Source organism: Aphelocoma coerulescens, unplaced genomic scaffold (assembly GCF_041296385.1).
Source record: "Aphelocoma coerulescens isolate FSJ_1873_10779 unplaced genomic scaffold, UR_Acoe_1.0 HiC_scaffold_118, whole genome shotgun sequence".
Taxonomy (NCBI): domain Eukaryota; kingdom Metazoa; phylum Chordata; class Aves; order Passeriformes; family Corvidae; genus Aphelocoma; species Aphelocoma coerulescens.
Genome location: NW_027183476.1, coordinates 132,325 through 160,307, shown reverse-complemented (window position 1 = coordinate 160,307; position 27,983 = coordinate 132,325). Strand labels below are relative to the sequence as shown.

At 63.5% G+C, this 27,983-nt stretch overlaps 2 protein-coding genes across 2 annotated transcripts in view; both read left to right on the top strand.

The window, feature by feature from the left end:
• The window catches only part of STRN4 (striatin 4), a 34,109-nt gene extending 30,195 nt beyond the window's left edge, over positions 1-3,914 (top strand). Inside the window, exons 16-17 of the mRNA XM_068998474.1 lie at positions 796-882; positions 3,640-3,914. Coding sequence (XP_068854575.1) covers positions 796-882; positions 3,640-3,809 — 257 coding nt within the window. The 3' untranslated portion in view covers positions 3,810-3,914. The remainder of the gene's footprint in view (positions 1-795; positions 883-3,639) is intronic.
• Positions 3,915-23,719: 19,805 nt separating this feature from the next.
• Positions 23,720-27,825, top strand: LOC138100594 (interferon regulatory factor 2-binding protein 1-like). The gene is made up of 2 exons (XM_068998467.1): positions 23,720-23,768; positions 26,182-27,825. The coding sequence occupies exon 2, from the start codon at positions 26,198-26,200 to the stop codon at positions 27,734-27,736; it is 1,539 nt and encodes a 512-aa protein (XP_068854568.1). The 5' UTR covers positions 23,720-23,768; positions 26,182-26,197; the 3' UTR covers positions 27,737-27,825.
• Positions 27,826-27,983: the final 158 nt, after the last annotated feature.

Here is a 27,983-nt window from a genome sequence, read left to right as displayed (position 1 = left end):
GCTAGGAGGTTAGGTGGGTTAATTGGGCGGTAATTCGTGGTTAATCAGTGTAATTAGGGGTAACTAGGAGGTTGGTTAGCTTAATTAGGGGTGAATTAGGGGTGAATTAGGGGTTAATTAGAGGTGAATTAGGGATTAATTAGGGGTTAATTAGGGGTTAGGGGTTAATGAGGGGTGAATTAGGGGTTAATTAGGGGTGAATTGGGGTTAATTAGGGGTTAGGGGTTAATTAGGGGTTAATTAGGGATTTATTAGAGGTGAATTAGGGATTAATTAGGGGTTAATTAGGGGTTAGGGGTTAATGAGGGGTGAATTAGGGGTTAATTAGGGGTGAATTAGGGGTTAATTAGGGGTTTATTAGAGGTGAATTAGGGGTTAATTAGGGGTGAATTGGGATTAATTAGGGGTTAATTAGAGGTGAATTAGGGGTTAATTAGGGGTGAATTGGGGTTAATTAGGGGTTAATTAGAGGTGAATTAGGGGTGAGTTAGGGGTTAATTAGGGGTGAATTAGGGGTTAATTAGGGGTTAATTAAGGGTGAGTTAGGGGTGAATTAGGGGTTAATTAGGGGTGAATTAGGGGTTAATTAGGGGTGAATTAGGGGTGAATTAGGGGTTAACTAGGGGTGAATTAGGGGTGAATTAGGGGTTAACTAGGGGTGAATTAGGGGTGAATTCGGGGTTAATTAGGGGTTAATTAGCCTGATGAGGGGCGGAAGGAGGCGGGAAGGGGCGGGGCTGCTCTGGCCACGCCCCCCGCTGACCCCGCCCCCCCGCGGCCCCGCCCCCTCCCCAGGTCAGGTGGTTCACGCCATGGTGGCGCACCTGGACGCCGTCACCTGCCTGGCGCTGGAGCCCGGCGGCGCCTTCCTGCTGTCCGGCAGTGAGTGACCCCTGAGTGACCCCTGAGTGACCGCGGGGTGACCCCTGAGTGACCCCTGAGTGACCCCTGAGTGACCGCGGGGTGACCCCTGAGTGACCCCTGAGTGACCAATGAGTGACCCTGAGTGACCCCTGAGTGACCGCGGGGTGACCCCTGAGTGACCCCTGAGTGACCCTGAGTGACCCCTGAGTGACCGCGGGGTGATCCCTGAGTGACCCTGAGTGACCGTGGGGTGACCCCTGAGTGACCCCTGAGTGACCACGGAGTGACCCTGAGTGACCGCTGAGTGACCAATGAGTGACCCTGAGTGACCGCGGGGTGACCGATGAGTGACCCCTGAGTGATCCTGAGTGATCCCTGAGTGACCCTGAGTGACCGCGGAGTGACCGCTGAGTGACCCCTGAGTGACCCCTGAGTGACCACGGAGTGACCCTGAGTGACCGCTGAGTGACCCCTGAGTGACCCGAGTGACCCCTGAGTGTCCGCGGGGTGACCCCTGAGTGACCCCTGAGTGACCCTGAGTGACCGCGGAGTGACCCTGAGTGACCGCAGGGTGACCCCTGAGTGACCCCTGAGTGACCCGAGTGACCCCTGAGTGACCGCGGGGTGACCCCTGAGTGATCCTGAGTGACCCCTGAGTGACCCCTGAGTGACCCCTGAGTGACCCCTGACCCCTGAGTGATCCTGAGTGACCGCTGAGTGACCCCTGAGTGACCGCGGAGTGACCCCTGAGTGATCCCTGAGTGACCCTGAGTGATGGCTGAGTGACCCAAGTGACCCCTGGGTGACCCGAGTGACCCCTGAGTGACCCCTGAGTGACCCTGAGTGACCCTGAGTGACCCTGAGTGATGGCTGAGTGACCCAAGTGACCCCTGGGTGACCCGAGTGACCCCTGAGTGACCCCTGAGTGACCCTGAGTGCCCCCCGAGTGCCCCCCGAGTGTCCGCTGTCACTGCCATTGTCATTGTCACCTGTGCCCACATGCCCAGGTGTGTCCCCAGTGTCCCCAGTGTCCCCGTGTCACCCCAGTGTCCCCAATGTCTCCTCTATCCCCAGTGTCCCCGATGTCCCTCTGTCACCCCAATGTCCCTGTGTCACCCCAGTGTCCCCTGTCCCCAATGTCTCCAGTGTCCCCAGTGTCCCCAGTATCCCCAGTGTCCCCAATGTCCCCAGTGTCCCCAATGTCCCTGTGTCACCCCATGTCCCCAATGTCCCTGTGTCACCCCAGTGTCCCCAATGTCCCTGTGTCACCCCAGTGTCCCCAGTGTCCTCAATGTCCTTGTGTCACCCCCAGTGTCCCTGTGTCACCCCAATGTCCCCAGTATCCCCAGTGTCCCTGTGTCACCCCAGTGTCCCCATTGTCCCCCCAGGTCACGATTGCTCGCTGCACCTGTGGCACCTGTGTCACCCCGATGTCCCCAGTGTCCCCAGTGTCCCCAGTGTCCCCAGTGTCCCTGTGTCACCCCAGTGTCCCCAATGTCCTTGTGTCACCCCAATGTCCCCAGTATCCCCAGTGTCCCCGTGTCCCTCCAATGTCCCCATTGTCCCCCCAGGTCACGATTGCTCGCTGCACCTGTGGCACCTGTGTCACCCCAATGTCCCCAGTGTCCCCAATGTCCCTGTGTCACCCCAATGTCCCCAATGTCCCTCTGTCCCCAGTGTCCCCAATGTCCACAGTGTCCCCAGTGTCCCTGTGTCACCCCAATGTCCCCAATGTCCTTGTGTCACCCCAGTGTCCCTGTGTCACCCCAATGTCCCCAGTATCCCCAGTGTCCCCAGTGTCCCTGTGTCACCCCAATGTCCCCAGTATCCCCAGTGTCCCCGTGTCCCCCCAGTGTCCCCATTGTCCCCCCAGGTCACAATTGCTCGCTGCACCTGTGGCACCTGTGTCACCCCAATGTCCCCAGTGTCCCCAGTGTCCCCAGTGTCCCTGTGTCACCCCAATGTCCCCAGTGTCCCCAGTGTCCCCAGTGTCCCTGTGTCACCCCAATGCCCCCAATGTCCCCAGTGTCCCCAGTGTCCCTGTGTCACCCCAATGTCCCCAGTGTCCCCAGTGTCCCTGTGTCACCCCAATGCCCCCAATGTCCCCAGTGTCCCCAGTGTCCCTGTGTCACCCCAATGTCCCCAGTGTCCCCAGTGTCCCTGTGTCACCCCAATGCCCCCAATATCCCTCTGTCCCCAGTGTCCCCAGTGTCCCCAGTGTCCCTGTGTCACCCCAGTGTCCCCAATGTCCCCAGTGTCCCCAGTGTCCCCAATGTCCCCTAATGTCCCCCAGTGTCCCCAATGTCCTCTCTGTTCTCTCTGTCCCCAATGTCCCCAGTGTCTCTTCTGCCCCTGTGTCACCCCAGTGTCCCCAGTGTCCCCGTGTCACCCCAATGTCCCCAGTATCCCCAGTGTCCCTGTGTCACCCCAGTGTCCCCAGTGTCCCTGTGTCACCCCAGTGTCCCCAGTGTCCCCAGTGTCCCTGTGTCACCCCAGTGTCCCCAGTGTCCCTGTGTCACCCCAATGTCCCCAGTGTCCCCAGTGTCCCCAGTGTCCCCAGTGTCCCCAATGTCCCCTAATGTCCCCCAGTGTCCCCAATGTCCTCTCTGTTCTCTCTGTCCCCAATGTCCTCAGTGTCTCTTCTGCCCCTGTGTCACTCCAGTGTCCCCAGTGTCCCCGTGTCACCCCAATGTCCCCAGTATCCCCAGTGTCCCTGTGTCACCCCAGTGTCCCTGTGTCACCCCAGTGTCCCCAGTGTCCCCTCTGTGTCCCCAGGTCACGACTGTTCGCTGCGCCTGTGGCACCTGTGTCACCGCGCCTGCGTGCAGGAGCTGCCCGCGCACCGCCGCAAGCACGAGGAGGCCGTGCTGGCCGTGGCCTTCCACCCACACCGCGCCCTCAGCGCCAGCGCCGGCGCCGACGCCCTGGCCAAGGTCTTCGTGTGACCCCGCGGACGGCCGGGATGGCCGGTCACAGTGCCCGGGGATGGCCGGTCATCAGTGCCCGGGGTGGCCGGTCATCAGTGCCCACGGACACCCGGTCATCAGTGCCCACGGACATCTGGTCACAGTGCCCGGGGATGGCCGGTCATCAGTGCCCAGGATGGCCGGTCACAGTGCCCGGGGTGGCCGGTCATCAGTGCCCACGGACAGCTGGTCACAGTGCCCGGGGTGGCCGGTCATCAGTGCCCACGGACAGCTGGTCACAGTGCCCGGGGTGGCCGGTCATCAGTGCCCATGGACAGCTGGTCACAGTGCCCGGGATGGCCAGTCATCAGTGCCCATGGACAGCTGGTCACGGTGCCCGGGGTGGCCGGTCATCAGTGCCCATGGACAGCTGGTCACAGTGCCCGGGGTGGCCGGTCACAGTGCCCGGGGATGGCCGGTCATCAGTGCCCATGGACAGCTGGTCACAGTGCCCGGGGATGGCCGGTCACAGTGCCCACGGACAGCTGGTCACAGTGCCCGGGGTGGCCGGTCATCAGTGCCCACGGACAGCTGGTCACAGTGCCCACGGACAGCTGGTCACAGTGCCCAGGATGGCCGGTCACAGTGCCCACGGACAGCTGGTCACAGTGCCCACGGCCGGCCGGTCACAGTGCCCAGGATGGCCGGTCACAGTGCCCACGGACAGCTGGTCACAGTGCCCATGGACAGCCGGTCACAGTGCCCACGGACAGCTGGTCACAGTGCCCACGGCCGGCCGGTCACAGTGCCCACGGACAGCTGGTCACAGTGCCCACGGACAGCCGGTCATAGTGCCCACGGACAGCTGGTCACAGTGCCCGGGGTGGCCGGTCATCAGTGCCCACGGACAGCTGGTCACAGTGCCCGGGGTGGCCGGTCATCAGTGCCCACGGACAGCTGGTCACAGTGCCCGGGGATGGCCGGTCATCAGTGCCCACGGACAGCTGGTCACAGTGCCCGGGATGGCCGGTCATCAGTGCCCGGGGTGGCTGGTCATCAGTGCCCATGGACAGCCGGTCATCAGTGCCCGGGGTGGCCGGTCATCAGTGCCCATGGACAGCTGGTCACGGTGCCCGGGGTGGCTGGTCATCAGTGCCCATGGACAGCCGGTCATCAGTGCCCGGGGTGGCTGGTCATCAGTGCCCATGGACAGCCGGTCACAGTGCCCGGGGCGGCCGGTCATCAGTGCCCGGGGTGGCCGGTCATCAGTGCCCATGGACAGCTGGTCACAGTGCCCGGGGTGGCCGGTCACAGTGCCCACGGACAGCTGGTCACAGTGCCCGGGATGGCCGGTCACAGTGCCCATGGACAGCTGGTCACAGTGCCCAGGGTGGCCGGTCACAGTGCCTGGGGTGGCCGGTCATCAGTGCCCACAGACAGCTGGTCACAGTGCCCACGGACAGCTGGTCACAGTGCCCACGGGCGGCCGGTCACAGTGCCCACGGATGGCCGGTCATCAGTGCCCACGGACAGCTGGTCACAGTGCCCACGGACGGCCGGTCACAGTGCCCATGGACAGCTGGTCACAGTGCCCACGGACAGCCGGTCATAGTGCCCACGGACAGCTGGTCACAGTGCCCAGGATGGCCGGTCACAGTGCCCACGGACAGCTGGTCACAGTGCCCACGGACAGCCGGTCACAGTGCCCACGGATGGCCGGTCACAGTGCCCACGGACAGCTGGTCACAGTGCCCACGGACAGCTGGTCATAGTGCCCACGGATGGCCGGTCACAGTGCCCATGGACAGCTGGTCACAGTGCCCACGGCCGGCCGGTCACAGTGCCCATGGACAGCCGGTCACAGTGCCCACGGACAGCTGGTCACAGTGCCCACGGACAGCTGGTCACAGTGCCCAGGGACAGCCGGTCACAGTGCCCACGGACAGCTGGTCACAGTGCCCACGGACGGCCGGTCACAGTGCCCACCTACAGCCGGTCACAGTGCCCAGGATGGCCGGTCACAGTGCCCACGGACAGCTGGTCACAGTGCCCACGGACAGCCGGTCATAGTGCCCACGGACAGCTGGTCACAGTGCCCGGGGTGGCCGGTCATCAGTGCCCATGGACAGGTGGTCATAGTGCCCGGGGTGGCCGGTCATCAGTGCCCAGGGTGGCCGGTCACAGTGCCCACGGACAGCTGGTCACAGTGCCCACGGACAGCCGGTCATAGTGCCCATGGACAGCTGGTCACAGTGCCCGGGATGGCCAGTCAGTGCCCGGGGTGGCCGGTCATCAGTGCCCACGGACAGCTGGTCACAGTGCCCGGGGATGTCCGGTCACAGCGCGGCAGCGGGACAGGAGGTGGCACCACGGTGACATCGGTTGTTCCTCTGGGTGTTGGTGGCACCTGGTGGCACCTGGTGGCCTCGGTCACCTCCAGGGACAGGGGGTGGCACAGCTGAGGTGGCACCTGGTGGCACCTCCAGGGATGGGGTGGCACAGCTGAGGTGGCACCTGGTGGCACTTCCAGGGACAGGGGGTGACACCTGGAGGGACAATTCCCGTCCCCTCCCTCAAATTTTGGACAAATTTGGGACAATTTGGGGGATTTTTCCCTCCAGGTAAAATCCCAAATTTTAGGATTTTTTTTTTTTTTTCCTCTCCCAAATTTTGGGGATTTTTCCCCCCAGTTTTTAGGATTTTTTTTTCCCTCGGATAAACCCCAGTTTTTAAGATTTTTTCCCCCTCGGATAAATCCCAAATTTTGGGGATTTCCCCCCCAATTTTTAGGATTTTTTCCCTCTGATAAATCCCAAATTTTTGGGATTTTCCCCTCAATTTTTAGGATTTTTTCCCCCTGGAAAAATCCCAAATTTTGGGGATTTTCCCCCCAATTTTTAGGATTTTCTTCCCCTGGATAAATCCCAAATTTTGTGGATATTCCCCCAATTTTTAGGATTTTCTTCCCCTGGATAAATCCCAAATTTGGGGGATTTTCCCCCAGTTTTTAGGATATTTTTCCCTCAGATAAATGCCAATTTTTAGGATTTTCCCCCCAATTTTTAGGATTTTTCCCCCTGGATAAATCCCAAATTTTGGGGATTTCCCCCATTTTTAGGATTTTGTTTTCCCTGGGATAAATCCGAAATTTTGGGGATTTTCCCCCCAATTTCTAGGATTTCTTCCCCCAATTTTTAGGATTTTTCCCCCCAATTTTTAGGATTTTTTCCCTCTGATAAATCCCAAATTTTTGGGATTTCCCCCTCAATTTTTAGGATTTTTTCCCCCTGGAAAAATCCCAAATTTTGGGGATTTTCCCCTCAATTTTTAGGATTTTCTTTCCCCTCGGATAAATCCCAAATTTTGGGGATTTTCCCCCCAATTTTTAGGATTTTTTTTTCCCCTCAGATAAATGCCAATTTTTAGGATTTTCCCCCTAATTTTTAGGACTTTTCCCCCCTGAATAAATCCCAAATTTTTGGAGATTTTTCCCTCCTGGATAAATCTCAATTTTTAGGATTTTTCCTGTAATTTTTAGGAGATTTTTTTCCCCAAGTTTTGGGATTTACCCCCAATTTTTTTTTTTAGGAATTCTCCCCCCCCCCCAGACTAATCCCAGATTTGGGGAATTTTCTCCTGGATAAATCCCAAATTTTGGGGAGTTTTTTTCTCCAATTTTTGGGATTTTCCCCCACAAATTTTGGGATTTCCCCCTTCCAGTTTTTGGGATTTTTTCCCCCCGAATTTGGGATTTTTTTCCACCCATTTTTGGGATTTTTTTTCCCTCCCATTTTTTGGGATTTCCTCGCAATTTTGGGGATTTCCCTCCTGTGGGTAAATCCCAAATTTTGGGCATTTTTTTTTCCTCCAAACTTTGGGATTTTTTTTCTCCCCAAATTTGGGATTTTTTTTCTCCCCCTTTTTTGGGATTTTCCCCATTCCCCCTCCCCCCGTTTTTTGGGATTCCCGCCCCAAATTTTTGGGATTTTCCCCCAAATTTTGGGATTCCCCCCCCGCTTTGTAAAGTTGTACAGCCGGAAACTCCCCAAAATCCCCTAAAACCCCCCAAAATCCCCTAAAAACCCCCCAAAATCCGGGGCTGTCGCCGCTGCCTTATCACCGTGTGATAATCGGGTGCCGTGTCCCCCCCCTCCCCCCCCAAATTCCCAAAAACTCCCCCGAAATTCCCCGAATTTTCCCGAAATTCCCCTTTTTAACGGAATTTTCTTGGGTATTTATTTGGTGTTTTTTGGGGTTTTTTGGGGGGAATTTGGGGAGGGGGAAGTGGGGGAGGGGCGTCAATAAAAGATTTTGGAAAGAGCTGCGGTGTCCGGAGGGGGGGGGGGAGGGGCCAAAAAATGGGACAAAAAAAGGACATTTTGGGTGTCGCCACCCCCCTGGCGTTGCCCCCAAACCTCGTTGTCCCCGAATCTCTTCCAATTGTCCCCAAATATCCCCCAATTGTCCCCAAATATCCCCCAATTGTCCCCAAATCCCCTCTCAATTGTCCCCAAATCCCTCCCATTGTCCCCAAATCCCCCCAAATGTCCCCGAATCTCTCCCAATTGTCCCCGAATCTCTCCCAATTGTCCCCAAATCCCTCCCAATTATCCCCAAATCCCCCAATTGTCCCCAAATATCCCCCAATTGTCCCCAAATCCCCTCTCAATTGTCCCCAAGTATCCCTCAATTGTCCCCAAATCCCCCTCATTGTCCCCAAATCCCCCTCATTGTCCCCAAATCCCCCAATTGTCCCTAAATCCCCCCATTGTCCCTAAATCCTCCCAATTGTCCCCAAATCCCCCCCATTGTCCCCAAATCTCTCCCAATTGTCCCCAAATCCCTCCCAACTGTCCCCAAATATCCCACAATTGACCCCAAGTCTCTCTCAAGTGCCCCCAAATCCCCTCTCAATTGTCCCCAAATCCCCCCAATTGTCCCCAAATCTCTCCCAATTGTCCCCAAATCTCTCCCAATTGTCCCCAAATCCCCCCCAATTATCCCCAAATCCCCCTCATTGTCCCCAAATCCCCCCCAATTGTCCCCAAATGTCCCCAAATCCCCCGTCCCCAAATCCCCGCTGGCACTTGGGAGGGCGCAGGGGACACTTGGGGACATCGGGGGCACCGGGAGGTGGCACTGGGGGACACAGCGGGGGGTGGGGACGGAGGGGCGGCCTCGGGGTGTCCCCGGGGTGTCCTTGAGGTGTCCCCTGGGTGTCCCCGGGGTGTCCCCTGGGTGTCCTCAGGGTGTCCCCTCCCAAAGCCCCGGGGATGGGGACAGGAACTGGGACGCGATGGGGACACGAACTGGGATGGGGACAGGAACTGGGACAGGAACTGGGGTGGGGACACGGTGGGGACACAAATCAGGATGGGAACAGGGACTGGGATGGGGACAGGAACTGGGATGGGGACAGGAACTGGGACACGATGGGGACAAGAACTGGGACAGGGACTGGGATGAGGACAGGAACGGGGACATGTTGGGGACAGGAACTGGGACACGATGGGGGCACGAACCGAAATGGGGACAGCATGGGGGCATGAACTGGGATGGGGACAGGAACTGGGATGGGGACAGGAACTGGGACACAAACTGGGATGAGAACAGGAATTGGGACACGTTGGGGACAGGAACTGGGATGGGGGCAGGAACTGGGGTGGGGACAAGAACTGGGACACGTTGGGGACAAGAACTGGGACACGATGGGGACACGAACCGAAATGGGGACAGGGACACCCCGGAGGGGACACGAGGCTGTCCCCAGCTGTCCTCAGGCTATACCCGGCTGTCCCCGGTGTGTCCCCAGCTGTCCCCAAAGTGTCCCAAGCCATCCCCAGGGTGTCACACGCCATCCCCAAAGTGTCACACGCCATCCCCAAAGTGTCACACGCCATCCCCAGGGTGTCACACGCCATCCCCGGGGTGTCCCACGCTGTCCCCAAAGTGTCCCACGCCATCCCCAAAGTGTCCCCCGCCATCCCCAGGGTGTCCCACGCCATCCCCGGGGTGTCACACACCATCCCCAAAGTGTCCCACGCCATCTCCGGGGTGTCACACACCATCCCCAAAGTGTCCCACGCCATCCCCGGGGTGTCACACACCATCCCCAAAGTGTCCCACGCTATCCCCGGGGTGTCACACGCCATCCCCAAAGTGTCCCCCGCCATCCCCAGGGTGTCCCACGCCATCCCCGGGGTGTCACACGCCGTCCCCAGGGTGTCACACACCATCCCCAAAGTGTCCCACGCCATCCCCAAAGTGTCCCACGCCATCCCCGGGGTGTCACACGCCATCCCCAAAGTGTCCCACGCCATCCCCGGGGTGTCACACGCCATCTCCAAAGTGTCCCACGCTATCCCCGGGGTGTCCCCCGCCATCCCCGGGGTGTCCCCCGCCGTCCCCGGGCCTCCCGTGCGCCGCCAGCAGCAGTCTCAGGGGCGCGGCGCTGTCGCTGTCGCCGCTGTCGCCGCTGTCGCCGCCCCGCTCCGGCCGCACCATCCGGTCGTGCTGGCGGCTGAAGCGCCGCGCGCGGCGGCTGCGGGGACACGGCGGGGGGGACACGGCGGGAGGGGAGGGGACACGGCGGGGACATCCCCAAACCCTCCCCCCAAACCCTCCCGGGGGCTCCCGGTACCGCACCAGTACAAACCAGTACGGACCAGTACGGACCAGTACGAACCAGTAGGGGCGGCGCTCGTCGGGGCCGAGGCTGCGCCAGAGCCGCGCCAGGTCCCGCGTGGCCGCCGTGGACGTGAGCCCGGGGACGGCGCTGGCACCGCGAGGGCACCGCGGGGTCGCCGCGATGGCACCGCGGGGTGGCCCCGAGTGTCCCCTGGTGTCCCCAAATCCCCCATCCCCTCATCCCAGTGTCCCCAGAGTGTCCCCAAGTGTCCCCGTGTCCCCAAATCCCCCCCGTCCCCACATCCCAGTGTCCCCCCGATGTCCCCAAGTGTCCCCAGGTGTCCCCAAATCCCCCGTCCCCACATCCCAGTGTCCCTCCCGATGTCCCCAGGTGTCCCCAAGCGTCCCCCAGTGTCCCCAAGTGGCCCCAAGTGGCCCCAAATCCCCCCGTCCCCATATCCCAGTGTCCCCCCGATGCCCCTCCAATGTCCCCAGGTGTCCCCTGGTGTCCCCAAATCCCCCATCCCCACATCCCAGTGTCCCCAGTGTCCCCCCAAGTGTCCCCAAGCATCCCCCAGTGTCCCCAAGCGTCCTCCAGTGTCCCCAGATCCCTCCGTCCCCACATCCCAGTGTCCCTCCCGATGTCCCCAAGTGTCCCCAGGTGTCCCCAAATCCCCCCATCCCCACATCCCAGTGTCCCCCTGATGTCCCCCTGATGTCCCCAGGTGTCCCCTGGTTTCCCCCGGTGTCCCCAGGTCCCCCCGTCCCCACATCCCAGTGTCCCCCCGATGTCCCCAGGTGTCCCCAAGTGTCCCCCAGGTGTCCCCCCGGTGTCCCCAGGTGTCCCCAAGTGCCCTCCCGATGTCCCCAGGTGTCCCCAGGTGTCCCCAGGTGTCCCCAGGTGTCACCTCATGTTCTCGCACCGGTTGAGGCGGCAGAACATGATGAAGCCGCTCCCGTGTGTCCCCTGGTGTCCCCCAGTGTCCCCAAATCCCCCCGTCCCCACATCCCAGTGTCCCCAGGTGTCCCCAGGTGTCCCCAAGTGTCCCCCAGGTGTCCCCCCGGTGTCCCCAGGTGTCCCCAGGTGTCACCTCATGTACTCGCGCCGGTTGGAGGCGGCAGAACATGATGAAGCCAGTCCCCAGTGTCCCCTGGTGTCCCCAAATCCCCCATCCCCACATCCCAGTGTCCCCAAGTGCCCTCCCGATGTCCCCAAGTGCCCTCCTGATGTCCCCAGGTGTCCCCAGGTGTCCCCAGGTGTCCCCAAATCCCCCCGTCCTCACATCCCAGTGTCCCCAGGTGTCCCCAAGTGTCCCCCGATGTCCCCAAGTGCCCTCCCGGTGTCCCCAGATGTCCCCAGGTGTCCCCCAGGTGTCCCCAAATCCCCCCGTCCCCACATCCCAGTGTCCCCCCGATGTCCCCAGATGTCCCCAGGTGTCCCCAGGTGTCCCCAGGTGTCCCCAAGTGCCCTCCCGATGTCCCCAGGTGTCCCCAGGTGTGCCCAGGTGTGCCCAGGTGTGCCCAGGTGTCACCTCATGTACTCGCGCCGGTTGAGGCGGCAGAACATGATGAAGCCGTTCACGCACTTGCGCTTGCGGGGCCGCCCCTGCTCCTGCTCCTGGCCCCGGGCCCGGGCCCCGCCTCGGGTCCCCTCGGGGCCACCGGGGCCAGCGGGGCCAGCGGGGCCAGCGGGGCCCGCCGGGTCCTGCGGGACGGGGACAGCGCGGGGGCACCGCGGGGCACCGGGGGGCACCGGCGGGCACCGGGGGTGGGGTGGAACGGGGTGGGGGTGACACTGGGGGTGACATCGGGGTGGCACTGGGGTGACAGGGTGGCACTGAGGGGGGCTTTGAAAGGGGTGACATTGGGGTGACATTGGGGTGGCACTGGGGGTGACAGGGTGGCACTGGGGGTGGCTTTGAAAGGGGTGACACTGGGAGTGACATCGGGGTGACATCGGGGGTGACATTGGGGTGACATCGGGGGGTGACAGGGTGGCACTGAGGGTGGCTTTGAAAGGGTGACACTGGGGTGACATGGGGGTGACATCGGGGTGGCACTGGGGGTGACAGGGTGGCACTGGGGGTGGCTTTGAAAGGGTGACACTGGGGTGACATTGGGGGTGACACTGGGGGTGACAGGGTGGCACTGGGGGTGGCTTTGAAGGGGTGACACTGGGGGTGACATCGGGGTGACACTGGGGGTGACAGGGTGGCACTGAGGGTGGCTTTGAAAGGGTGACACTGGGGTGACATTGGGGTGGCACTGGGGTGACATCGGGGTTAAAGGGTGGCACTGAGGGTGGCTTTGAAGGGGTGACACTGGGGTGACATTGGAGGTGACAGGGTGGCACTGGGGGTGGCTTTGAAAGGGGTGACACTGGGGTGACACTGGGGTGACACTGGGGGTGACACTGGGGTGACATCGGGGTTAAAGGGTGGCACTGAGGGTGGCTTTGAAGGGGTGACATTGGGGTGACACTGGGCTGGCATTCGGGTGGCACTGGGGTGACATTGGGGGTGACATCGGGGGTGACATCAGGGGGTGACAGGGTGACACCGGGGGTGCCATTGAGGGGTGGCACCGGGGAGGTGACATTTTGGGGGGGTGGCACTTGGGGAGGTGACACCGGAGGTGACATTTGGGGGGGGTGGCAGCAGGGAGGTGACACCGGGGAGGGGACAGGGTGGCACCGGGGGTGACATCAGGGGTGACAGGGTGGCACTGGGGGTGGCTTTGAAGGGGGCTGCGGGTGACACTGGGGGTGACATTGGGGTGACACTGGGGTGACATTGGGGGTGACATTGGGGTGACATTGGGGTGACATCGGGGTGACATTGGGATGGCACTGGGCTGGCATTCAGGTGGCACTGGGGTGACATCGGGGGTGACATCAGGGGGTGACAGGGTGACACTGGGGGTGACATCGGGGTGGCACTGGGGGTGACAGGGTGGCACTGGGGGTGGCTTTGAAGGGGTGACACTGGGGGTGACATCGGGGTGAAACTGGGGGTGACAGGGTGGCACTGGGGGTGGCTTTGAAGGGGTGACACTGGGGTGACATCGGGGTGGCACTGGGGGTGACAGGGTGGCACTGGGGGTGGCTTTGAATGGGTGGCACTGGGGTGACACTGGGGTGACATGGGGGTGACATCAGGGTGGCACTGGGGGTGACAGGGTGGCACTGGGGGTGGCTTTGAAGGGGTGGCACTGGGGTGATACTGGGGTGATACTGGGGTGACATTGGGGTGACACTGGGGGTGACAGGGTGGCACTGAGGGTGGCTTTGAAAGGGGGGACACTGGGGTGACATCGGGGTGGCACTGGGGGTGACAGGGTGGCACTGGGGGTGGCTTTGAAGGGGTGACACTGAGGTGACATTGGGGTGGTAACGGGGATGACGGGGTGGCTTTGAAGGGGTGACACTGGGGGTGACATCAGGGTGACATTGGGGGTGACATTGGGGTGACATTGGGGTGACATTGGGCTGGCATTCGGGTGGCACTGGGGGTGACATTGGGGGTGACATAGGGGTGACATTGGGGTGACACTGGGGGTGACATCGGGGGTGACATCAGGGGGTGACACGGTGGCACTGGGGGTGCCATTGAGGGGTGGCACTTGGGGAGGTGACACCGGGGGTGACATTTGGGGGGGGGTGGCACCAGGGAGGTGACACCGGGGAGGGGACAGGGTGGCACTGGGGGTGGCTTTGAAGGGGGCTGGGGGTGACATTGGGGTGACATCAGGGGGTGACAGGGTGACACTGGGGGTGCCATTGGGGGGTGGCACTTGCAGAGGTGACATTTGGGGGGGGTGGCACCAGGGAGGTGACACCGGGGAGGGGACAGGGTGACACTGGGGGTGCCATTGAGGGGTGGCACCGGGGAGGTGACATTTGGGGGGGGTGGCACCAGGGAGGGGACACCGGGGAGGGGACAGGGTGACACTGGGGGTGCCATTGAGGGGTGGCACCGGGGAGGTGACACCGGGGGTGCCATCGGGGGGTGGCACCGGGGAGGTGACACCGAGGAGGGGGAGGGGACCGCACCCACCTGGGGGCTGAGCTGCGCGTCCGGGAACAGCTCTGGGGGAGGGGACACAAAGTGACACTGAGGGGGGGGGGGAGGGGAGGGGAGGGGACACGCCCAGAGCCGCCCGGAGCCCAAACCCACCCCAAATCTCCCCCCAAAAAAAAACCCAGAAAAAACCTCCCAAAAAAAACCCCCCAAATCTCCCCCAAATTTCCCTCGGAACCTCCCCAACCCCCAAAATCCCCGAAATTTCACACAAAGGCCCCAAAATTCACTCCCGAACCCCAAAAATTTCCCACTTAAAACGCCCGAATCCTCCCAAGAAAACCAACCCACCCCCAAAAAAACCCACCGAAACCGCCCCAAAAAAACGCAAATTTCCCCCCAAAAACCTCGAAACCCCCAATCCCCTCCCAAAAAAACCCAAAAAACCAAAAACCCCCCAAATTTCCCCAAAATTCCCCTTAAACCCCCCCAAAACCACAAAAAACCCAAATTTTCTCCAAAAAACTCCCCCAGTTACCCCCAAATCCTTCAAAATAAAACCCCACCCCCCAAAAAAAACCAAAAAAACCCAAAACCCCCCAAATTTCCCCAAAACTCCCCTTAAAACCCCCCCAAAACCACAAAAAAAACCCAAAATTTCCCCAAAAAACTCCCCCAAATCCTTCAAAATAAAAGCCTACCCCCCAAAAAAAACAAAAAAACCCAAAATCCCCCAAATTTCCCCAAAACTCCCCTTAAAACCCCCCCAAAACCACAAAAAACCCCAAAATTTCCCCAAAAAACTCCCCCAATCCCCCCAAATCCTTCAAAATAAAAGCCCACCCCCCAAAAAAACCAAAAAACCAAAACCCCCCAAATTTCCCCAAAACTCCCCTTAAAACCCCCCAAAACCACAAAAAAACCCCAAATTTTCCCCAAAAAACTCCCCCAATCCCCCCAAATCCTTCAAAATAAAAGCCCACCCCCAAAAAAAAAACCCAAAAAACCCAAAAAAAACCCAAATTTCCCCCCGCCCCCCCCAAAAAAACCCAAATTCCCCCCAAATTTCCCCTCCCCCACCTCTGACGACGCCCTCGGGGGGCTCGGGGGGCTCGGGGGGGGCGAGCAGGGAGGGGCTGAGCCCCAGGACCCCCCCCCGGGGCTGGGGGGGGCTCAGGGACCCCCCCCCGGCCGCTCCCAGTGGCTCCCAGTCCGGCCCAGTTTGGCAAAGCCAGGGACTGGTGTCGTCCTCCTCTTTCTCTTCCTCCTCCTCTTCCTCCCTGGGGGGGACTCGAGGTTGAGGCACCCCCGAAAACGGCACCAAAAATCCCCCCAAACCCCCCCCCCCCAAAAAAAAAAAAACAAATTTCTCCCCAAGATTTTCCCCCCAAAACCGTCAAATTTTCCCTCAAAAACTCCCCGGAAAAAAAAAAAAACACAAAAAAAATCTTAAAAGCCCCAAAATTTCCCGCCGAAATTTCCCCCCCAAACCCTCCCAAAAAGCCCCGAAATTTCCCCAAAAAACTGCAAAATTCCCTACAAAAAACAACCAAAATTCCCCCCCAAAAAAACCCCAAAATTCCCCCCCAAAAAAACCCAAAATTCCCTACAAAAACCCCCAAAATTTCCCGCCAAAATTTCCCCCCCAAACCCCCCAAAAAGCTCCGAAATTTCCCCGAAAAACCGCAAAAATCCCCTCACAAAAAATCCCCAAAGCCCGCAAAATTCCCCCAAAAAACCCCCAAAATTTCCCCCCACAACCCCCCCAAATTCCCCCCAAAAAAACCAAAATTCCCCCCAAAATTCCCTACAAAAAAACCCCAGAATTTCCCCCCAAAACTCCCCATTTCCCTCAAAAAAACCCCAAAAGTCCCTACAAAAACCCCCAAAATTTCCCGCCAAAATTTCCCCCCCAAACCTCCCAAAAAGCCCCGAAATTCCCCCAAAAAAACCGCAAAAATCCCCCCCCAAAAAAATCCCCAAAAACCCGCAAAAATCCCCCCCCCAAAAAAATCCCCAAAAACCCGCAAAATTCCCCTCAAATTAAACCCAAAATTTCCCCCCAAAACCCCCCAAATTCCCCCCAAAAAACCCCAAAATTCCCCCCCAAAAACCCCAAAATGTCCCCCAAAAATTCCCTACAAAAAAAACCCAAAATTTCCCCCAAACCCCCCCAACACTTCCCCCAAAAAAACCCAAAATTCCCCCAAAAACCCCCTAGAATTCCCCCCAAGAAACCCCAAAATTTCCCTCAAAAAACCCAAAATTCCCCCCAAAAACCCCCCAAAATTTCCCCCGAAAAACCCCAAACCCACCCCAAAACTTCCCCCTGATCCCCAAAATTTCCCCCAAAAATCCCTCAAATTCCACCCCCCAAACCCCTCCAAAAAACCCAAAAAATCCCCAAATTTTCCCAAAAAAAACCCCAAAAACCCCCAAAAAATGTCCCCACCTGGGCGTGGTGTCCCCAAAGCTGGGGGGGGGCGGCTCCGAGGTGTCCCCGCAGGGGGGGAGCCCTGGGGGGGGCGGGGGGGCTTAAAGGGGATTTTGGGGGGTCTGGGTAATTTGGGGAGGGGTCTGGGGGGGTTTAAAGGGGATTTGGGGGGGGTCTGGGTAATTTGGGGAGGGGTCTGGGGGGTCTGGTAATTTGGGGAGGGGTCTGGGGGGTTTAAAGGGGATTTGGGGGGGGTCTGGGGAATTTGGGGAGGGGTCTGGGGGGGTTTAAAGGGGATTTGGGGGGGTTTTGGGTAATTTGGGGAGGGGTCTGGGGGGGTTTAAAGGGGATTTGGGGGGGGTCTGGGTAATTTGGGGAGGGGTCTGGGGGGGTTTAAAGGGGATTGGGGGGGGTCTGGGTAATTTGGGGAGGGGTCTGGGGGGGTTTAAAGGGGATTTGGGGGGATTTGGGTAATTTGGGGAGGGGTCTGGGGGGTCTGGTAATTTGGGGAGGGGTCTGAAGGGGTTTAAAGGGGATTTGGGGGGGGTCTGGGGAATTTGGGGAGGGGTCTGGAGGGGTTTAAAGGGGATTTGGGGGGGTCTGGGGAATTTGGGGAGGGGTCTGGGGGGGTTTAAAGGGGATTTGGGGGGGTCTGGGGAATTTGGGGAGGGGTCTGGGGGGGTTTAAAGGGGATTTGGGGGGTCTGGATAATTTGGGGAGGGGTCTGGGGGGGTTTAAAGGGGATTTTGGCGGGGTCTGGATGATTTGGGGAGGGGTCTGGGGGGGTTTAAAGGGGATTTGGGGAGGTCTGGGGAATTTGGGGAGGGGTCTGGGGGGTTTAAAGGGGATTTGGGGGGGGTTGGGGAATTTGGGGAGGGGTCTGGGGGGGTTTAAAGGGGATTTTGGGGGATTTTGGGTAATTTGGGGAGGGGTCTGGGGGGTCTGGTAATTTGGGGAGGGGTCTGGGGGGTTTAAAGGGGATTTGGGGGGGGTTGGGTAATTTGGGGAGGGGTCCCTAAATTTGGGGAGGGGTCTGGGGCGCCTTGAGAAGAGCCTGGAGGGGATTTTGGGGGGGTTTTAAGGGGGGGTTCGGGGGGGTCTCTAAACGGGCAGAGAGATTTGGAGCGGGGTAGGGGGTGTCCCTAAATTTGGGGAGGGGTCCCCGAATTTGGGGAGGGGTCCCGGCTGACCCGCGGCCGCCCGCGCCGCCCGCACGCGCTCCTGCAGGAACTCCAGGTAGCCCAGAACGTTCTGCAGCACCTGCGCCTGGGGGGAGGGGACGGGGGGGGGGGGGGGGGGACACCGCGGTGACACCGGGGGCTGCCACCTCCCCCACCTCCCCCACCCCCCACCCCCGGTGTCACCTCCCCGTGTCCCCCCCGGTGTCACCTCCCCGTGTCCCCTCCAGTGTCCCTATGTCCCTCCCCCCCCCCCCGGTGTCACCTCCCCGTGGCCCCCCCGGTGTCCCCATGGACCCCCGGTGTCACCTCCCCGTGTCACCCCCGGTGTCACCGTGTCCCCACCGGTGTCACCTCCCCGTGTCCCCCCCCCCATCCCGGTGTCACCTCCCCGTGTCCCCTCCGGTGTCCCCTTGTCCCCCCCGGTGTCACCTCCCCGTGGCCCCCCCGGTGTCATCGTGTCCCCCCCGGTGTCACCTCCCCGTGTCCCCCCATCCCGGTGTCACCGTGTCCCTCCCCCCCCGGTGTCACCTCCCCGTGTCCCCCCCGGTGTCACCTCACCCATCCCGGTGTCACCTCCCCGTGTCCCCCCCGGTGTCACCTCACCCATCCCGGTGTCACCTCCCCGTGTCCCCTCCGGTGTCACCTCCCCCCCCATTCACCCCGATGTCCCCATGACCCCCCCGGTGTCCCCCACCGACATCCCCGGTGTCCCCCCCGGTGTCCCCCCCCGGTGTCCCCCCCCGTACCTCGGAGTGTCCCCCCCCGCCGTGTCCCCACTCTCCGGTGTCCCCTTGTCCTCCCCGGTGTCCCCACGGTGTCTCCCTGTCCCCCCCTATGTCCCCTGTCCCCCCCGGTGTCCCCCTATCCCCCGGTGTCCCCCCGTCCCTCCCGGTGTCCCCATGTCCCCCCCGGTGTCCCCATTCACCCCGATGTCCCCCCCGGCGTCCCCCCCGGTGTCCCCATGTCCCCCCCGATGTCCCCCCGGTGTCCCCCCCGGTGTCCCCCTGTCCTCCCCGGTGTCCCCATGTCCCCCCCGGTGTCCCCATTCACCCCGATGTCCCCCCCGGCGTCCCCCCCGGTGTCCCCATGTCCCCCCCGATGTCCCCCCGGTGTCTCCCCCGGTGTCCCCATGTCCTCCCCGGTGTCCCCCCCGGTGTCCCCCCCGGTGTCCCCCCCGTACCTCGGAGTGTCCCCCGCCCCCGCCGCGGGGCCACGGCACCATCTGGGCCAGCTCGGGCAGCAGCGAGCGCCAGTCCCGGGGGGACCTGGGGGGACAACGGGGGGACAGCGGGGGGACAGCGGGGTCAGCGGGGGGAGCGGGACATGGGGGGACACCGGGGGGACAGCGGGGGGACAGCGGGGGGACACCGGGGTCAGCGGGGGGGAGCGGGACATGGGGGGACACCGGGGGGACAGCGGGGGGACAGCGGGGGGACACCGGGGTCAGCGGGGGGAGCGGGACATGGGGGGACACCGGGGGGACAGCGGGGGGACAGCGGGGGGACACCGGGGTCAGCGGGGGGAGCGGGACATGGGGGGACACCGGGGGGACAGCGGGGGGACAGCGGGGGGAGCGGGACATGGGGGGACAGCGGGGGGACAGCGGGGTCACCGGGGGGAGCGGGACATGGGGGGACAGCGGGGGGACAGCGGGGTCACCGGGGGGACACCGGGGGGAGCGGGACATGGGGGGACAGCGGGGTCAGCGGGGGGCCGGTCCCGGGGGCACCTGCGGGGACAGCGGGGGGACACTGGGGGGACAGCGGGGGGAGCGGGACATGGGCGGACACCGGGGGGACACCGGGGACACCGGGGGGCCGGTCCCGGGGGAACCTGCGGGGACAGCGGGGACACCGAGGGGACACCGGGGGGAGCGGGACATGGGCGGACACCGGGGGGACAGCGGGGGGACAGCGGGGGGAGCAGGACATGGGGGGACGGCGGGATCAGCGAGGGGACAGCGGGGGGACACCGGGGGGAGCGGGACATGGGGGGACACCGGGGGGACAGCGGGGGGACAGCGGGGGGAGCAGGACATGGGGGGACAGCGGGGGGACACCGGGGGGAGCGGGACATGGGGGGACAGCGGGGGGACATGGGGGGTCACCGGGGAGGGCCAGTCCCGGGGGGACCCGCGGGGACAGCGGGGGAGGGTGGGACATGGGGGGGACAGAGGAGGGACAAGAGGGGACAGCGGGGAAACATCGGGGGTCACTGGGGGGACACGAGGGGAGGGGACACGGGGGGGACATCGGGGAGCACTGGGGGACACTGAGGGGTCACTGGGGGGACACTGGGGGGACATCGGGAGGACACTGGGGGACACTGGGGGACACTGGGGGGACACTGGGGGGACACTGGGGGACACTGAGGGGACACTGGGGGTTCACTGAGGGGTCACTGGGGGGACACTGGGGGGACATCGGGGGACACTGGGGGTTCACTGAGGGGACATTGGAGGACACTGGGGGACACTGAGGGGTCACTGGGGGGACATTGAGGGGTCACTGGGGGGACACTGGGGGACACTGAGGGGATACTGGGGGGACACTGGGGGACACTGGGGGACATTAGGGGACATTGGGGGACACTGGGGGGACACTGGGGGGACACTGGGGGGACACTGAGGGACATTGGGGGGGACACTGAGGGGACATCGGGGGACACTGGGGGACACTGGGGGACACTGGGGGGGTGACAGGCGTGTGACAGTCGCGTCCCCTCCCCCCCTCACCGGTGCCACTCTCCGGGGCTGCCGCAGGTCGGGGGCTCCATCCTGGGGGGGGTCCCGACCCCTTTTTTGGGGTGGGGGGGGGGGTCCTGACCCCCTTTTTTGGGGGGGGTGGGGGGGTCCCGAACCTGGAATTAAATCCAAGACCCCGCAGATCCCAACCCCAGGAGGAACCGGGGGGGGGTCCCAGGCCTTGGGGGGGTTTTGGAGGGTCCAGTTTTGGGGAAGGGGTCCCAATTTTGGGGTGGGGGTCTCAATTTTGGGGAGGGGGTCCCAATTTTGGGGTGGGGGTCTCAATTTTGGGGTGGGGGGGGTCCCAGTTTTGGGGCCATTCCCAGGCCTTGGAATTGGGCTGGCCACAGGCCCAGGAGGATCCAAGGAGGGATCCCAGGCCCTGGGGGGGCTTTTGGGGGTCCCAGTTTTGGGGTGGGGGTCCCAATTTTAGGGAGGCGTCCTAATTTTGGGGTGGGGATCCCAGTTTTGGGGGGGATGTCTCAATTTTGGGGTGGGGGTCCCAGTTTTGGGGCCATTCCCAGGCCTTGGAATTGGGGTGGCCCCAGGCCCAGGAGGATCCGGGGGGGATCCCAGGCCCTGGGGGGGCTTTTGGGGGTCCCAGTTTTGTGTTTGGGGTCCCAATTTTGGGTTTGGGGTCCCAATTTTGGGGTGGGGGTCTCAATTTTGGGGTGGGGGTCCCAGTTTTGGGGCCATTCCCAGGCCTTGGAATTGGGGTGGGCCCAGGCCCTGGAAGTGTTTTTGGGGCTCCCAGTTTCGGGGTGGGGGCTCCCAATTTTAGGGTGGGGATGCCAGTTTTGGGGTGGAGGTCCCAGTTTTGGGGTGGGGGTCTCAATTTTGGGGTGGGAGTCTCAATTTTGGGGTGGGGGTCCCAGTTTTCGGGCCATTCCCAGGCCTTGGAATTGGGGTGGTCCCAGGCCCTGGAGGATCCAGGGGGGGATCCCAGGCCCTGGGGGGGCTTTTGGGGGTCCCAGTTTTGGGGTGGGGGTCCCAATTTTAGGGAGGCGTCCTAATTTTGGGGTGGGGATCCCAGTTTTGGGGGGGATGTCTCAATTTTGGGGTGGGGGTCCCTGTTTTGGGGCCATTCCCAGGCCTTGGAATTGGGGTGGGCCCAGGCCCAGGAGAATCCGGGGGGGATCCCAGGCCCTGGGGGGGCTTTTGGGGGTCCCAGTTTTGTGTTTGGGGTCCCAATTTTGGGTTTGGGGTCCCAATTTTGGGGTGGGGTCCTAATTTTAGGGAGGGGGTCCCAGTTTTGGGACCATTCCCAGGCCTTGGAATTGGGGTGGCCCCAGGCCCTGGAGGTGTTTTTGAGGCTCCCAGTTTTGGGGTGGGGCGTCCCAATTTTAGGGAGGCGTCCTAATTTTGGGGTGGGCAACCAAATTTTGGGGGGGGTGTCTCAATTTTGGGGGAGGGGATCCCAATTTTGGGGTGGGGGTCCCAGTTTTGGGGCCATTCCCAGGCCTTGGAATTGGGGTGGCCCCAGGTCCAGGAGGATCCAGGGGGAGATCCCAGGCCCTGGGGGGGGGTTTGGGGGTCCCAGTTTTGGGGTGGGGTCCCAATTTTGGGGTGGGGGTCCCAATTTTGGGGTGGGGGTCCCAATTTTGGGGAGGCGGTCCCAGTTTTGGGGCCATTCCCAGGCCTTGGAATTGGGGTGGGCCCAGGCCCTGGAAGTGTTTTTGAGGCTCCCAGTTTCGGGGTGGGGGCTCCCAATTTTAGGGTGCGGGTGCCAGTTTTGGGGTGGAGGTCCCAGTTTTGGGGTGGGGGTCTCAATTTTGGGGTGGGGGGATCCCAGTTTTGGGGCCATTCCCAGGCCTTGGAATTGGGGTGGGCCCAGGCCCAGGAGAATCCGGGGGGGATCCCAGGCCCTGGGGGGGCTTTTGGGGGTCCCAGTTTTGTGTTTGGGGTCCCAATTTTGGGTTTGGGGTCCCAATTTTGGGGTGGGGTCCTAATTTTAGGGAGGGGGTCCCAGTTTTGGGACCATCCCCAGGCCTTGGAATTGGGGTGGCCCCAGGCCCTGGAGGTGTTTTTGAGGCTCCCAGTTTTGGGGTGGGGGGTCCCAATTTTAGGGAGGCGTCCTAATTTTGGGGTGGGGATCCCAATTTTGGGGGGGGTATCTCAATTTTGGGGGAGGGGGATCCCAATTTTGGGGAGGGGTCCCGGGTCTCCCCCCCCCCCCGCACCTCGATGCCCGCGGCTCGCGTGGGGGCGTGGCCAGCAGGAGTGGGCGTGGCCAACTGGAAGAATCTGCGCCGCTGATTGGACGAGACTCCGAATGGGGCGGGGCTTCGGCCGTACCATGTGCAGGGGCGGGCAGGGGGGTGGGGGGGACGCGGAGAGGGACCCCCGGGAGGGGACAAAGGACACCGGCGGGGGGGGGGGGGGAGGAACGGGGACACCGGGGAGAGGACACGAGGAGTAGGGGACAGACCCCGGGGAAGGGGTGGACAAAGCACCCCCCCGTGTCCCCTCGTGTCCGCAGGGATCGGGAATATCGTGGATATGTCCCGCTCCAGCCGTATCTGTGCGAAGGGATCGGGAACGGGCTCCGGAACGGGATCCCGGTGGATTCTGGCTGCACCCGCGAGAAGGGGATTGGGATTGGGAACGGGGAAAGGATGGGGAATGGGGACGGGAACGGGACCCTGCTGGATTCACGGCGCTCCAGCCGCATCCCCGAGCGGCCGCGGGGGTTGGGAATGGGGATGGGATCCTGCTGGATCCATCCTTTAAGGGTGGGGTCCAGATGGGGGCTGGGGGCTTAATTTGGGGGGGGGGGAGAAAGGTACCCAACCCCCCCCCGCTCGGGGGGCTCGGGGCAGGAGGAGCCCGTGGGGGCGGGGTCATTTGAGGCCACGCCCCCATGAGTGACGTAATCAATCCGGTGCCGTGCGTGGCCACGCCCCCACGCCGTGCGCGGGCTGTCCCCCCGCGCATGCGCAGTGTCAGTCCCGCCCCTCCCGTCCCGCCGCTGCCGCGGCCCCTCTGAGGCGGCCGGTTCGTAACGGGGCTTTGAGGAAGGGGGGAGCGGGAAAAGGGGGGGGGGCTGTGGGGACGGGAGGGTCTTTGAGGAGGGGTCTGGGGTGTTGGGGGGTGGTCCTCTGAGGGGTGGTGCCGTGCTGAGGCGGGGGGGGGGGGTCAGGGGTTGGGGGGGGGACTGAAGGGTTCTTGTGCTGAGGGAGGGGTCCCTTTGCTGAGGGGGAGGTTGCTGATGATGGGGGTTTCCTGTGGGGCCTCTTCTCTGAGGGGGATCCCTGAGGGGTCCCCGTGTTGAGGGGGGGAGTCCCTGAGGGGTCCCTGTTTTGAGGGGGCTCCCTGAGGGGGTCCCAGTGCTGTGGGGGGGGTCCCTGAGGGTCCCAGTGCTGAGGACGAGGGGGTCCCTGAGGGGGTCCCTGTTCTGAGGGGGGGTCCTTGAGGGTCCCAGTGCTGAGGACAAGGGGGGGGCCGGGTCCCTGAGGGGTCCCTGAGGGTCCCAGTGCTGAGGAGGGGAGAGGTCCCTGAGGGCTCCCTGTTCTGAGGGGGGTCCCTGAGGGTCCCAGTGCTGAGGACGAGGAGGGGGTCCCTGAGGGATCTTTGAGGGTCCCAGTGCTGAGGAGGGGGGGAAGGTCCCTGAGGGGTCCCCAGGGGGTTCCCCGTGTGGTCCCAGTGCTGAGGACGAGGGGGGGGTCGGGTCCCTGAGGGGTCCCCAGGGGCGTCCTTGAGGGTCCCAGTGCTGAGCAAGGGTGGGAGGTCCCTGAGGGGTCCCTGAGGGTCCCAGTGCTGAGGATGAGGGGGTCCCTGAGGGGGTCCCTGTGTTCTGAGGGGGGTCCCTGAGGGTCCCAGTACTGAGCAAGGGTGGGAGGTCCCTGAGGGGTCCCTGAGGGTCCCAGTGCTGAGGACGAGGGGGGGGTCCCTGAGGGGTCCCTGTGTTCTGAGGGGGGTCCCTGAGGGGGTCCCTGTTCTGAGGGGGGTCCCTGAGGGTCCCAGTGCTGAGGACGAGGGGGGGGTCAGGTCCCCTGAGGGGTCCCCAGGGGGGTCCTTGAGGGTCCCAGTGCTGAGGACGAGGGGGGGGGTCCCTGAGGGGTCCCTGTGTTCTGAGGGGGGTCCCTGAGGGTCCCAGTGCTGAGGATGAGGGGGTCCCTGAGGGGTCCCTGTGTTCTGAGGGGGGTTCCTGAGGGTCCCAGTACTGAGCAAGGGTGGGAGGTCCCTGAGGGGTCCCTGAGGGTCCCAGTGCTGAGGACGAGGGGGGGGGTCCCTGAGGGGTCCCTGTGTTCTGAGGGGGGTCCCTGAGGGTCCCAGTGCTGAGGACGAGTGGGGAGTCGCATCCCTGAGGGGTCCCCAGCGGGTTCCCCGTGTGGTCCCAGTGCTGAGGACGAGGGGGGGGGTCGGGTCCCTGAGGGGTCCCCAGGGGTGTCCTTGAGGGTCCCAGTGCTGAGCAAGGGGGAGAGTGTCCCTGAGGGGTCCCTGAGGGTCCCAGTGCTGAGGATGAGGGGGTCCCTGAGGGGGTCCCTGTGTTCTGAGGGGGGGTCCCTGAGGGTCCCAGTGCTGAGGACAAGGGGGGAGTCGCATCCCTGAGGGGTCCCTGAGGGTCCCAGTGCTGAGGACGAGGGGAGGGGTCACATCCCTGAGGGGTCCCTGAGGGTCCCAGTGCTGAGGATGAGGGGGTCCCTGAGGGGGTCCCTGTTCTGAGGGGGGTCCCTGAGGGTCCCAGTGCTGAGGATGAGGGGGTCCCTGAGGGGGTCCCTGTTCTGAGGGGGGTCCCTGAGGGTCCCAGTGCTGAGGACGAGGGGGGGGGGGTCCCTGAGGGGTCCCTGTGTTCTGAGGGGGGTCCCTGAGGGTCCCAGTGCTGAGCAAGGGTGGGAGGTCCCTGAGGGGTCCCTGAGGGTCCCAGTGCTGAGGACGAGGGGGGAGTCGCATCCCTGAGGGGTCCCTGAGGGTCCCAGTGCTGAGGACGAGATGGGGGGTCCCTGAGGGGTCCCTGTGTTCTGAGGGGGGGTCCCTGAGGGTCCCAGTGCTGAGGACAAGGGGGGAGTCGCATCCCTGAGGGGTCCCTGAGGGTCCCAGTGCTGAGGACGAGGGGAGGGGTCACATCCCTGAGGGGTCCCTGAGGGTCCCAGTGCTGAGGATGAGGGGGTCCCTGAGGGGGTCCCTGTTCTGAGGGGGGTCCCTGAGGGTCCCAGTGCTGAGGACGAGGGGGGGGGGGTCCCTGAGGGGTCCCTGTGTTCTGAGGGGGGTCCCTGAGGGTCCCAGTGCTGAGCAAGGGTGGGAGGTCCCTGAGGGGTCCCTGAGGGTCCCAGTGCTGAGGACGAGGGGAGGGGTCACATCCCCGAGGGTTCCCCAGGGGGTTCCCCGTGTGCTCCCAGTGCCCCAGAGCGCGTCCCCTCCCTCCCCGGCCGCCCGCTGACCGCTCGGTGTCCCCCCCCCTCCCCAGCCCGGCGTGCCCGGCCATGGCGTGGCGGCGGCAGTGGTGTCACCTGTGCGAGCTGCCCAAGCCTCCGTGGGCCGTGGTGTGGGATTTCAGCGAGGCCGTGTGCCGCGGCTGCGTCAACTTCGAGGGCGCCGGCCGCATCGAGCCGCTGCTGGCGGCCGCCCGCCGCCTGCGGGGCCACCACCACGAGGTCGCCGCCGCCGCCGCCGCCGCCGCGCTGGGGCTACCGCCGACGCCTGCCCAGGACGTCCCCGTGGGCGCCGAGTGCCGCCGCCGCCGCGACGCCGCCGCGGTGCCACCGTCGTCCCGGGACGTCCCCATGGAGCTGAGCGAGGCTTTGTGCGGCCGCGTCGCCCTGGAGAGCACCGAGCGCCGGCCGCGCCGGCACCCGCAGCACCACGACACGGCGCTGGCCCCGGGCGTCCCGGCGGGGCTGAGCGAGGCTTTGTGCGGCCACGTCGCCCTGGAGAGCACCGAGCGCCGGCCGCGCCGGCACCCGCAGCACCACGACACCGCGCTGGCCCCGGGCGTCCCGGCGGGGCTGAGCGAGGCTTTGTGCGGCCGCATCACCGTGGAGAGCACCGAGCGCCGGCCGCGCCGGCACCCGCAGCACCACGACACCGCGCTGGCCCCGGGCGTCCCGGCGGGGCTGAGCGAGGCTTTGTGCGGCCGCATCACCGTGGAGAGCACCGAGCGCCGGCCGCGCCGGCACCCGCAGCACCACGACACCGCGCTGGCCCCGGGCGTCCCGGCGGGGCTGAGCGCGGCGCTCCGCGGGCGAGCCGAGGCGTGGCCGGGCAAGCCGCGGGCGGTGCGGGAGCGGCTGTCGGTGCTGGCCGGCTGCGCGCCGTTCGCCGTGCGCTTCCGCAAGGACCACGCGCTGGTGGGGAGGGTGCTGGCTTTCGACGCCGCCCCCCGCGCCGGCCAGGGCGACTTCGAGCTGCGGCTGTTCGCCGAGTACCCCTGCGGCTCCGGCAGCGTGTACGGCGTGCTGGGGCTGGCGCGGAGGATGTTCCAGGACTGCCTGCGGACTCCGGGCAAGGCCATCTCTTCGGGCTACAAGTACCTGGAGTACGAGAAGCGCCAGGGCAGCGGCGACTGGAGGTCGCTGGGTGAACTTTTCACCGAGGCCGTGCGCTTCTTCCGCCACCCGCCCGCTCCCGAGGCGCTGCCGCAGCAGCACCGGCACCTCCCCAGCGTGGCCGTGCTGCCTCCTCCTCCTCCTCTTCCTCCTCCTCCTGCTGCTCCTCCGCGGCGTCGGCGCAAAGCATCCCCGGAGCCGCGGGTGCTGGCGGCCGAGGCGCTGAGCTGCGGCCGGTGCCGGCGGCTGCTGGAGGACACGCACTTCGTGCAGTGCCCGGCCGTGCCCGAGCACCGCTTCTGCTTCCCGTGCGCCCGCCGGGCCATCCGCGCCCGCGGCGCCGGAGCCGCCGTGCACTGTCCGAGCGGCGGCCGCTGCCCGCTGGCCGGCTCCGGCCTGCCCTGGGCGTTCATGCAGGGAGAGATCGCCGCCATCCTGGCCGGGGATGTGAGGGTCAAGCGGGAGAGGGATCCCTGAGGAGGGTGGGGAGCTCGGGGTCAGCCTTCCCCTACACCCCACGGGGGGTTTGGGGGGATGGTCCGGTGTCCCCCGGTGTCCCCCGGTGTCCCCCTCCTCCCACGGGGGGTTTGGGGGGACGGTCCGGTGTCCCCCAGTGTTCCCCGGTGTCCCCCGGTGTCCCCCTCCTCCCACGGGTGGTTTGGGGGCATGGTCCGGTGTCCACTGGTGTTCCCCGGTGTCCCCCTCCTCCCACGCGTGGTTTGGG